This window comes from Phasianus colchicus, chromosome Z, assembly GCF_987193195.1.
Source record: "Phasianus colchicus chromosome Z, bPhaCol1.hap1.1, whole genome shotgun sequence".
Taxonomy (NCBI): Eukaryota; Metazoa; Chordata; class Aves; order Galliformes; family Phasianidae; genus Phasianus; species Phasianus colchicus.
Genome location: NC_143476.1, coordinates 38,557,619 through 38,570,736, shown reverse-complemented (window position 1 = coordinate 38,570,736; position 13,118 = coordinate 38,557,619). Strand labels below are relative to the sequence as shown.

Sequence of the window (13,118 nt, the reverse complement as noted above, 5' to 3'; positions counted from 1 at the left end):
TGCTGCCCTCACAGTGAAGTCCTTCCTTATGTTGAGATGGGAAGTTTCATGCCCACTGCCCCTTGTTCTGCCACTGAACACCATTGTAAACCACTCTGTCCCATCCGCTTGACTCCCACTCATTATATATTTGTAAACATTGATGGGATTCCCCCTCAGTCTTTCCCGCTCTGGGCTGCACACTCCAGTGTCCAGCTCCAGTACACACTCAGCCTTTTCTCAGAAGGGAGAATGCTATAAAACACTGGCTTGCAAATGATGACTCTTTTTCTGATGGTGTTTTGCTGGAAGTATTTCTAATGTGTGCTGGGAGAACTGAACAGCATTTGTCATTGGAACTGCATGTCCCAGAGGAATGAGATTTTACAGATTCGGTAAGCTAAGTCCCTCTGTGTCTGTCCGTGCCCAAGATTTCGGAAGAGCTACTGCCATTTTTACAATAGGGTAGCGCGTCCCAGCCTGGCTGGGGCAAATATTCAAGTTCTCATGGTTATCCTCCATTGAGGGCACAATTCTATGATTTAGTGTGTTTCTGGAATCACATCAGGAAGGTGAGAGTTCAAAGTGTACATCCTATGTTGTGTTCTGTGTTGGAGTGTCTCGGGTCAGATGTCCTGGCCCAGCTGCATATAATTGCATTAAAAAGGGCAGAGAGAAGATTGGTATAAAACCCTGCAGGTGTGCTAGTGGCTGGTAGTGGAGTTGGTAGATGCTGGGTGTTCTGCTTCTTGTGGAGGTGATCTAGATTTGTGAATTGTTTCTTCCTCAAAGGTAACTTACTAATGGCTTTGGTGTAAAGCAGCAGAGAAGGGAGAGGGCTTTCACGCTTACAGTTTTGTATTGCTGCTTCTTGTGGGGCAGAATGCTTTTTAAGTTTGACATCCATTGATTATTTTTGCTAAGATAGTAGCCAGTAATTGTAATGAATGTTACATTTACTTATATGAATATGAAGGGAGAGTGAGAAGAGATCCATGATTTAAAAAAAAAAAGTGTAATGCTTTTTATTAGAGGAGTGTTATTTTTGTCATGACATCAATTTAAGTGATAAATGTCAGCATTTAAAACAGAAATGATGATGGTTATAAGCCTTTATGAGGGTGTAATTTTGAACTTGTAGGTGCAGTTTTAAGGCAAATATTGTTTGTAATAAGGTATCAAGTAGTACACTGCATAGTGTTTCTAGCCAGTCAGTGCTCATCTTGATATCCAGATTCTGGGAGGTGAGAAACCCTTTATGGTTAGTATTAATTGTTATTAATAAATTTATTTATTTATTAAATTATTAATTTATTAATAAAGTAGCTATAGAGTTTTTGGATGAATATGTTTTAAACAGCCTTTCCTTGCTAAAACTGGTGTGGAAATCAAGCTTCACCCCTGTGATAAATTCAAGCATTTCAGAAATGTTTATCCATTTAGCATGAAAGCCAAATACAAATAAGCAGACAGGATGGAAGTCACAAGAATAGCAGAACTGGCATGATTTCCATAATGTATCTCATACATTTTTTGTTTTCATTATGTTTAGTTGTTTTAATGTGAAACACTGGAGATGCTGTTTCATAAAAATATATAAAACACAAGGGAAAAAATGGAAAGGTAAATTTCATGATGAATAAACTGCAGTGTGCTGTGTTTTTAAATAATTTTTTTTATCTTGATGACATCAACATATAACAAAGGCAAAGTAATGGTTAGACAGAATACTTTATCTGCTTGGCCTTATAAATTCTCCAGTGAATTTAAGCTTTTATTTTTCCCTGACAAAGTAGCTAACCAGTTAATAGATGCAGTGTTCTGTTGGCTTGTTTGAACTAGTTCAGCAGCTGTTACATGTTGTTGGTCTGTTTTTCTGGGGCCCAGTCATCAGTGGGGCAGGCAGGTGTGATCTGAGTAGAGGTGTGATGTGGTGTGCTGTGATAGCATCTATCAAGATGTAACCAAAAAGATTGAATTCCTCTGCTATTCTTCTGGGTGTAACACTCTCAGCCTTTTTTTTTTTTTTTTTTTTTTTTTTTTTTTTGTAAGGTAGCAGAAGAAGCCAAAGTAGCCCTTTTCTGAGATCAGTCATTTAGAAACTTCCTTAAATAATTTCTCCCAAATAAAATGAGTGACTGTGCCATCCATTCTCAAGACTCTTATTTCCCTGTTCTTGCTCCCATCCAGTTTCTCACAGATCTCTGCCTCAGATCATAGTATATTAATATCTCTATTATTTGGAGAACATTTTTCATCAGGTAGACATTTTCTCATTTTCTGTTATCACATGTTAAAAAGCTCCGGAGTTGCTTCTTGACAGACAAAGCTGATAGAGAGATACCTGATATATAATAGATGGAAATATATGTTGTCACACAAGAGGATTTCCCTTGTGCAGTGGATGCGAAGTTGCCTGTTCACAATACTCCATCTACTGCAGCCTCTCAGGGACAGTGTATAACATCCTTATATGAACCTTCTGATAACAGTGCCATGCCTGTGGAAAGTGACAGTGTTTTTGTGGTACAAACTGTATGCTTCTACTGAAAACTGACTGAATAAGAAAATTTTATAAGATCATTTGATTTTGGAAGGGATTTCAGGAGTATCTAGTCCCACTCCTCTGCAGTGAACAGGGACACTAAAAGTTTGATCAGCTGCTCAGAGCCCCCACCAGCATTCTCTTGAACATCACCAAGGACGAAGCATCCACCAGAGTTCTGGACAACCTGTTCCAGTGCCTCACAACTCTAATCTTAATAACATTTTTCCATATATCCAATCTGAATTTCCCCTTTTTTCAATTGGTACTGTTTCCCCTTGTCCTGTCACAGCAGACCCTGCTAAAGATTCTGTTTTTTTTTTTTTTTTATCCCCTTTAGATACTGAAATGCTACTCTGAAGTCTCCTCAAGCCTTTTCCTCTCTAGCTGAACAGCCCCAGCTCTCAGTCTGTCCTCATTAGGAAGGTGTTCCATCCCTTGGATCATTTTTGTTGCTCTCCTTTGGACATGCTTCAGCAGGTCCAGATCTCTCCTGTACTGAGGACCTAACATCTGGACATAGTTCTCCAGAGGTGAGGCCTCACCAGCACACAGCAGAGGGACGGGATCACCTCCTTCACCCTCCTGACCATGCTTCTTTTGATGCAGTCCAAGATACAGTTGGCATTCTTTCTGCAAGGGCACACCGCTGCCATGTCCAGTTTATCATCTTCTAGTATCTCCAAGACTTTTGTCAGGGCTCTATCCTTTCATCCTTCAGCTTGTACTGATAGCAGGCATTCCCATAAGTGGGACCTTGTACTTGGATTTGCTGAACCTTAATAGTTTCTCCTGGGCCCACTGCTTGAGACAATCTTCACAGAGAAGAAATAACTTATTTTCTATCCCTGGAATTTGAAAACTATGTGGGAGACCAATGAAGAATATTATGAATAAGTGTGAAGCTTGAATTTATTTTGCCTAAATTCTGTTGTTTTAATGCCTTTTTATTTTTCATCATTGGTTCATTTCAGTGGTTATCTTCCAGTGTGACTGGAAGACACAGGAAAGGAGTAAATGTACCAAAAGGTTTTTCTCTTACTTTTTCCCTTCTATTAGACCCTAGTTTTCAGCTGTTCACACACAAGAGTAGACAGATGTGCATATGCACATGTGTGCACACAGACTAAAAAACTTTCTCCAAAATTAGAGGGGGAAAATTGCCTGACTTTGCTAAAGTAGATGTGTTGATCATTGGATATGCAGATTGCAAAAGAAAGCCATCCTGCTTATCTCCAGTTCCATCAGGATCATTTACCTTTTGAAGGATAGGAAAGAATGAACTGAAGATCAAAATCATCAGTCTTATTTGACTTCATCCAAGATTTATGGCAGTTGCTTTCAAGGGCAACTAAAACCAGCCACAGAACTCATATCCATATCACTTCCCCCCCACCTCCCCCCTTTCAATATTTTATAAATATTACAGGAAAAGTCAAGCTTTGAAGATGTTAAAATTAAATATTCTTCTCCCTCCTTGTCTTCTGGAAACTTCGGAGAGATCTATTGGCAATCACTATGTAATATCTTGCTGAAATATCATCTCCCTATGCTTTTCCTCTTCCAGTAATCTTGAGGTTTTTACATATAGTCTAATGTCTCTTTAGTGATTATAGTGTTTGTATTTCTCTTGTTTGATTTCATATCAGAAAATGATCTGTTTTGGTATAAATTGCTAATCATACTGTATCCATTCTTATTGGCTTGTTACTCAAATTTATTCTTCAACAGATCTCTCCATGTATCTAAATGATCTGTCTGAAAGCAGTTTAAACACTGACATACAGCATTGAAATATCCCAATTATTCCTTGCATGCATAAGAAAGTATTGGTTTTTTCTTCTTTTTGTCTCTCTGTAAGTGAATAAGGTTCTTTGCTTTCTTTTAGATTCTTTGATTAAATCTGACAGGAAGAAATTTGTCCCCTATTTATATGATAAAGGGGGGCAATATGTGTGAGGCTGATATAGTGACTTTAAAAATATTAACAGTGGGTAAGAACTGATAAAGCAAATTTGCCTCTATGTATAAGTCGCTCCAAACTTTTAGAAGTTTATTTGTAGCCATTGCTCTGATATTTCAAGGTTAGATTACTTAGTGGGATAATGCTTGCTAAATTCTTGGGTATTGTATTCAGAATAGTAAGGGGTTATACATCAAGTAAAACTTGGAGGTCTTGAAATCAGTTGAGTGAAAAACGTAAACCATTCTACTAACATGCTTGATCTGCATGAGCAAATTATTTCATGAACAATCTGAAGAGAATTAAGGTAAGGAGTAACTCAGCCACAGTTCTCACATTCTTTGCCTTAGATCCTGATGCCCATCTGGTATAAACTCCTCAGAATTCAAGTTTAGAAATGTTCTTCACTACTCCGCTCAATGACAGAAAGCTTTCCTGTTAGGCCTATGCTACTTAGCTACCAACTGGGTGATACTTTCTCTCAGGCCTTGGCAAATTTCAAAGAAGCCCATAACCTTACACAGGTAGAAAACAAGTTATTTTGAACCCCTAGAATGGCTCAGGTTTTGTTATGTTGACACTGCCTTCTCTACTATAGAGTTACAACTAAATCTGTGCTTCTAAAAGTGGAAAGTCCTTGATTTGAGTTAGCTATCTTCAGGTAAGATATTTAAAAGAAAACCAGCACAACTTGAGAATGTTAAGATGAAACAAAAAATAAAAATGCATTTTGTAGCTCATTTTCTAGTTAAGGATATCAGACTAGGAAGAGTTATCAAAGAGCTAGAAGTGGTAGCTTAATGTTAGTTTGTGCCAAACACAAATTCAGAGAAAATCACAGATAGTGGAAGTTCACTTAGTGTGCAAGACTTTCAGGTATTAAAACTACAGGAAAACATTTTCTGAGGTTTTCTTATATTGGTACAGTTTTACAGATAATTCTAATTGTTTGGGGGCTTTATGCAAGTTGGTAAGAATTCACTAGTTATCTTAAATATGTTTTCCCATATTACAGTGCAGATAGCACTGTACCAATCAAGTTTATTACTGAGACGCTCATACCTTGGAGAGCAAGAACTGAAAAGAAAAAGATAGTGGAAAGATGAGTATAATACCATGAGAATACATAGCCAGGGTAGATATAGAATGAATAGAATCCATAGAGCAGTGGGGAAAATGGAAGCCAGGGAGAAAATATTAGTGTACAATCATCCTACAAGAGCTGCTAACAAAATGTTATGGAAAGGTGCTCACTTCACTTTCAGCCTTGCCTTGCTTAGATAAGAAATATCTTCCTCATAAAACATATTAACATTTGTTTCCTCTACCAAGAGATGTTAACAAAACCTTTTTTTATGCCTTTTGAATGGTGAAACCTTGTGCAGCTGGTAGCTGTATAACCAAATAACTCAAGAACCAAATAACTTTTTAAAAGTAATAAACTAAAATGTACAACAAAATACAGATGATAAAGTAGCCATCTCCCATTAGAAACTTATCCTCTTTTGAAGCTGCTGCTGCTCATGGGTCTCACTGGTCTGCTCTTCTTTTTGAAGAAAGATACCATATTACTAAACCTCAAGTTTGATCCCTGCCCAGTAGTAACTGAAAGAAAAGCCTTGCTGTTACTTACAAGTCAGAGAGATATCTAAAAACTTATGTTTCCTACTGACTGTGAAAAAAAAATATTGCCCAATATGTAAAGGGCTATCAGTGCAGAAAAGATTGTTCTTACTGTATTGGCTTCTTCAGACAACAAATGTCATTCTACTCTGCATTTTAATCAGGTGGTTGAAAGGCAGGATGAATTGCTTTCTGCTTTCATAAGGAAAAAGTAAATTTAAAGTTCTATAAGTATTTCAGTGCTTAATTTGACACAACCAGAACATGTTCAGAGAATGCTGAACATCTGCATTCAAGCATTTTTGCCCAGTTATCCAAATTTCAGTAGAAAAACTTGTAGTAATTTGGGGAAATAGTATGAGCATGCATGCGCATAAAGTATATGCATGACTACAGAGTATTAATACAGGGGAAATGAAGAAAAGTCTCACTGTAACTCTATTGCAAAGTTTCTCCCAAAGCTGCATGTCTAGAATTCTGTAATAAAACTGAAATGTTTTCATGGGAAGATGTAACTAGTATATTGGACTTGGAGATCCTGGAACAGAAGTCTTGCACAGTGAGTTCAGTTAACATAATAGTCCCATAGGACAAAGCAGAGCCTTAGAGGCTCTTTTTGCACTAAGAAATGTTTCATGTCTCAAAATGCTAATGTACCTTCACCTATGTGTAAGCATTGGTTTCGTTTTCTTCCCTACTGATTTTTGAAACTCTAACATTAATCAGAAAACACTTCTACCTGTTGTTGGGATTAAATTATACTTTTTTGGTTTCTCAATATTCTTTGTATCTATCTTTAATTTTCTGAGTCTAGGCTGCAGGGCATTATTCAATAGCAAAGACTTGTGACAAGTCTTTCCACATCCTATATTAAAGGATGAACTTTTGAAGAAAACAGTCTTATAGAAACAATTTTTTAATGAAGTTTTGTCCAAAGTGTTGACAGAAATTCTTCCAAAACCAGGCACAAACTCAGCAGGGTGCTGAAGTGTTTTTGTTGTAGTTGTCAGATTAAATGTAATATTGACAGTTGCAACATCCTGGGAATAGCCACACTTCTGCTTTTCTTTAGCAAATACAGACTACGAATTCAAGTATTTGTATTATCTAATTTGGAGATGAACAGATTTACTTTTGATCTTTTTCCTCATGATAGGCCCTATCATCTTAAAGAATATGAGAGTAGAATGTCCGTGACAATATATATTATATATATATATATATATATATATATATAATATATATATATATATATATATATAATATATATATATATAATATATATATTATATATATATATATTATATAATATATATATATATATATATATAATATATATATATATATATATATATAATATATATATATATAATATATATATTATATATATATATATTATATAATATATATATATATATATATATATATATTATATAATATATGTTAATTTACTATCACTACACTTGATTGCCCTAACAGTTTGGGTCTTAAAAGTTTAAGGGCTTTAAGGGCATGTGTGCCACTACCACGGTACCATTTTGTTGTTTAAAAAAGACAAAACACATGGGAATTAAAAAACCAAACAAACAAACAGTGCAATTTTTGCTTTTTGTGGCATAATTTTGAGAATTGTTTTGCAGATCCCTACAGAAATTGTCAGTCTCATTGTAACAAATTTGATCATAACTGCATCTTGCTAAAAGGCCTGAATGTACCTGCTGAACTGAATTTAGACCAAGCTGCCTCTCTGGCTCAGATTATTTTATTTAAAGTTGTTTGGGTCCAAGCTGTCATCTTAGAGTTTAATTTTGGATTGACTTTCATAGCGTTTTTGTATTGGTTGAGGGGGAAACCAACTAGACTGAGTTTTTTGTAAGTTAAACAACTTTCGTCCCACATTTGCACATAGTTTTTGTCTCTTTCTTTTGCAGAACACAGCTTCCACAGCCTGTTTGCAGAGGACAGCAGCTGTTAGCACAAAGCTTATCCTAGCAAGATGCAGACCATGCCAGTGAACACCTCTCCTGACTCTAAGTGCCCCATGTGCTTGGACAGATTTGACAGTACTGTGTATCTAGATCCTTGCTGGCACAAGTTCTGCTTCCGTTGTATCCAAGAATGGTCCAAACTCAAAGCAGAATGCCCATTGTGCCAACAGCCCTACTTTTCTCTTTGTCATATAGTTCATGCCGAAGATGACGCATCTAGGTCATCAGAAAATGAATCTTCTTCCTACTCTGATTGCAGCATCATCAATTTTGCTGAAAGCACTTTTGACTTAGAGGTATGGGATCAGCATGCCACTTATCACTATCCTAGACCATCGCACGATGAAGGAAGTAGCTCAGACTCAACAACTCTCTCAGTCTTTTCAGATGAGATGAATTCTCAAGAGGTAGAGCATGGTTCATCTGAGCATAGTGTTGATTCATTGTCTTGGAATGATGAAACTCCAGGTCCTTCGTATTCCCCTTCAGAAGAGTATGTTGCAACCATAATTTCTTCGTCAGAGTTATTAGAGAGCTCTGATGAAGACTCTGCCTGGGAGAGAACCACACTGCAGCCTCAGTTACACGCTGCTGTTGACTTCAGTGACAGTGACTCCTCATCAGAGTATCATGATATTGCTGGCTACGTTAATCTCTATGCTGAGAGGACACCAGAACCGACTGAGCTGTCCTCAGACTCTGAGGACTCCGTCAGGGAGAGGAAAAGAGAAGATATGAAAAAAGAGCAGTCAATCCAGGATAGGAGCTGGAGTGACAGAGAACCATGCAGAGTTTCAACACCCTTCTCTCCCCTGTACAAGGAGTGTGTGAGTAGTTGTCAAAGCTCCTTTCTCTCTGTAGTCAAGAGGATAGTGTCAAAGGATGAACAGAAGAACAAAGATCATTCTCCACACGACTCAGACTGGAGCCTGTCTCCAGTGATGGAAAATGCATGCTCTCTTCGTAGCCAGAGGCTGTCCAGAAAGAGAAAGACCAGAAGTCCACAGAACAGTGAGGTCAGTCATGGCCATTGGCCTTGGAGGAAGCATTACTTTGTTAAATACCAGTTTAAAAAGAGGCTATCGAAAAACAAAGATAGTAGCAAATATTGGAGCAAAAGAAGCAGGAGGTCAAGGCCCCATGACATGAGCCCCTCCCTAAAAAGCCAGACAGAGTCCAGTAGCTGTGAGAGCACTAGCTCCAGAGATTCAAGCAGATCATGGTCACATCACAAAGGCCATGGCCAAAGGAAGTCAAGCAGCCTAGACAGTGATTGTTGTTATAGAAGAGCCTGTTACCATAGCAGTTACCTGTTACACAGTCCAAAGACATTTGGAGATGGCTCCTCCTGCAGTACGAGCACTCAGCCTAAAGCTCACTGTTCAACTAAGTCTCCTGGTCCAGAATTCAGGATCCAGTCTTTCACTAAAATGACAGATCTGCAAAGCCAGATGGAATTCCATGAGAGACAGGACTCCTGTTACAAACAGTGCATATCAAGGAGTAGATCAAGCTCCAGATCAAGGAGCCCTTCTGAGGCAGACAGAACAAGAAGTGAAAAGCCTGGTGGAAAGAGAAAGCGCAAAACTCGACACTTGGAGAGCACAGAGAAGGGGAGCACCAGTATGGAGAAAAAACATAGCCCCCCAACATTTAGTGATTGCTACAAAAATAAAGGCAGCCTTTCAGACAACCAAGAAAGTAGTGAGACAAAACATGAGGAAAAGAATAAAAGTGTGGGAAGTCCAAGTGTGGAGGGAGTCTATGAAGGGACTGAGACAATGAAGTGTGCTTTAAAGAAAAAGTGTTAAGAAACACCAGGAACATCACTGGAAAGAAGTGTAGTTCTTATGACTTAGTATGATTAATTTTTACTTCCAGATTCATGTGTGTGGTGTAAGTTGATCTCCTCTGAAAAGCAGTAAGCAGTTTCTATGTAGATATTAAATAGACCTTCCTTCTGGAAGGAATAAATAAATTAAATTGAAATATTAATAAAGCAAGAAGAATTTTTGGTCTAAAAAAGCAAACCCATGGTCTGTATACTATGTCAAAACAATACATCTCTTTTTCACTTTTGGGTGTCATACAACACTACATATGTTGGTGCTGTCAAGGTTGCTCCAGGCTAGATGGCTTTCAGGTCCCAGTTCTCTCTGAAAGTGGGAATAACTTGGATCATGTTGCTTGAGATCTGTGAAGTTTTTTTTATCTGCGTTTTTGAAGTGGAGCTTGTTTCCCCTGTACCCTGAATGCAGATCAGTCTTCAGCAGTTCCTCCCAAGCTCACTGCTCACTGCTTTCAGCCCCTTCCCAGTTCACCCCTGTGGATGTCATACTATATGCTGTACAAGGTATGTGCCCAGACTCACCACTCCTGGCCACAGATGTGTTCTCTGTGGCAATCCTGGATGCTGCCTTCCTGTATGGTGGGTATGGTTGTGCCTGGCTTCCAGATGCCTTACAACTACTCTCATATCCTGCCATTGACAGAACAGAGGGAGAAGATAGGATGGAAAAGCTTCTATGTTGAGATAGAGACAGGAAGATCACTTGTGGTTACTCTTATGGCCAGTCTAGGCTTAGCACGCTTACTTTCAGTTCAATATAGAGTAGGATGGTGAGAAACAAAAAAACCTAAACCCACTTTCCTTCACATTCTTTCTTCACAGAGAAGAAGATTCATTCCTGATCCTTCTGCTCTCCTGAGCAGCACAGGTAGCTGTGGGGTGGCTGCAGTCTCTCTGTAACAGTTTGTCTTTGCTGCTTCCTCCTTGCTGCTTCTCTGCTCCTGCGTGGCTCCTTCCCACAGGGCATGGTGTTTCAGGAATGGACTGTAAACAGATTACTGAACACGTTAATCTGTTTCTTGGTGCTTTTTTTCTCCTCAGACATCTGGATTAAGCTTCAATTTCAGCTTTACTTTGCAAAAGTGTTCAGAATTAGTCCTGATGTGACTTTTTCCTTTGTTATCAAAGTCATAGTTATTAACTCTTCTAAGAGAAATGAATGCATCTGTCACTGCTTACATGCTTTAATCTACCCAAACTATTCACTTGTTTGTTCCTAGCACATTGGAATGTGTCATATTTTAATGATAGTTTTCAGAGATTTCATTCAACTTATGTTTCTCTAAGCAGAAAGTAGTGCTACTACTGCTCTATTTTAGAGTGAAAGTAAAACTCCTTTTAACAGCCGCATACTTGAAGCTCCAGGGCAAAATTCTTCAAATTTCTGACTGTCACTGAAATTATTTCCCCCTCCAGAGCCTAGCTCAGAGCCTAATCCAGAGTATTTGTGCCTTCCTCCATGCTCTGCTGGGGCAACGCACTGCTGTTCAATGATGTGGACACCTCTGCAATGAAGTTTGTTTTTTTTTCTTCTATTTGCTTATTCTCTGCAGTCTGCAAAAGCTTGGCTCGGGTAGGTTCCTTCAGTAGAAGTGAGTGTCATCCTGTTGCCACCAGGGGTGGGGCAGGTGGATTTCTAGGTGGGAGGTAGAAGCTGTCTGATTATGCTGTGGGGAGAACAGCAGCCAGTCTGGGCTGGGAGGATGAAGGAAGAGAAAGCCCTCAGCTCAGCACTCACTTGGAAGGCATAGTGCTTGCTCCAGCAGGTTGCAAACCACTGGGCTGTCCAGAGAAAGGCTTGGAGAAAAATGTTGCCTGGCATGTTCAGGACAGCTGTTTATAGACCAGCGGTTTGAATCTGTTCTGCTTGATTGAGCTGCTCAGAGTTCTGCTTTTTAAAAGTAAGCTTTCCCGACTTGCGTTAGACACTTTTTTTGAACAATAAAGACTTCTGCCCTTCTTTAGAGCAACCTCTCAGTCCTATGTAGGAGTATAAAGGGAATTGTTTTCCTTTCTTTAAAAAATGAAAGAGGAAAGTCTTGCAGCTCTCCATCATTCAGCTGCATGTTATCCTTTCAAGGGCACTGAGTACCAAAGTTCATGTCAGAGAGCTGGTGTGAATGCTGCAGAGGATGCTGTGGAGAAAGAAAGAAGTGACACGTTTTCAGTGGAGTTTCCTTGTCAGCTTACACCATCTTGGTAAGGGCACCCACAGCAAAAGGCTACCAGTAGTGAGCTGTGGGTTGGTGTGGACTGCTCTTCCACCATTAGGATCCCCAGACCACACAGTGCCAGAAGCTCAACACTGATTACATGTGAAGTGAACAAAGTGTAAGGGATATCATGCCACCTAGTTCAGATAGTAATTAGTAGCTTCACTGTGGAGTATGAAAAATTAATTCATCTTTAAGTCTGGACTACTGCTGCTCGGCTGCTGCCCTCTGCTGAGATAAATACATAGATACTCAGCTGAGGGTGCATTCTCCTTCCTGCTTTGCATTGAAGTTGCAGTGTGGTCAGGAAGTGGAACTTTTGATTTTCTGTCTTATTAGGTAAAAAAAATGTATTATGAAAGATTAGCTGAAGAAACAAAATTTGCTGTAGTTACAGAAGAGAGAATGGTGCAGGCACAATGGAGAATAAAATAAAAATGACAAGTTAATCTACAATCCTTGAAACAAAAAGAAGGGGGAATCAGGGTAAAGATTTAAAACTCTTCAAATAAAAATTGAATTTTGATAAAGTTAGGCAGCTGCTTGAATATCATTTAAGCATCTGTTAGTGTAGTGCTTTGCAATTAAGCAACAATGATGTAATCCAGCTATGCCTTGCCAAGCTAGAAGTCACTTGGGTTGTTTTACTGATATGAGGTACAGGCACACAGACAGTGTAATTTGATGGTATCACCAGTACCCAGGAGTGGAACTGAAAGGGATTGTTCCCTTTGATTGAGTATTAGGAGAAACTTCCGTGAAAGAGTGATCAGACTCTGGAATAAACTGTCCAGGGAGATAGTTGGGTCTTCATCCTTGGAGAAATTTGGAGGTGTTGTACTAAAGGACATGTTTCTTTATGGAAATATTGGTGGTAGGTGGTGGCTGTACTGGGTCATTTTGAAAGTCTTAACAGCTTCTGGTTCCAGGGATCTCAGCAGGCACTCCTTTGTTCTTA

General features: G+C 38.8%; 1 protein-coding gene across 1 annotated transcript; it reads left to right on the top strand.

Annotated features, from left to right (window-relative positions):
- The first annotated feature begins 701 nt into the window (after positions 1-701).
- Positions 702-12,382, top strand: LOC116234635 (TOP1 binding arginine/serine rich protein, E3 ubiquitin ligase). Its single transcript, XM_031602351.2, is given in 3 exon segments — positions 702-771; positions 8,042-9,902; positions 9,904-12,382. Coding segments are annotated over 2 exon segments (1,836 nt in total). The 5' UTR covers positions 702-771; positions 8,042-8,106; the 3' UTR covers positions 9,944-12,382.
- Positions 12,383-13,118: the final 736 nt, after the last annotated feature.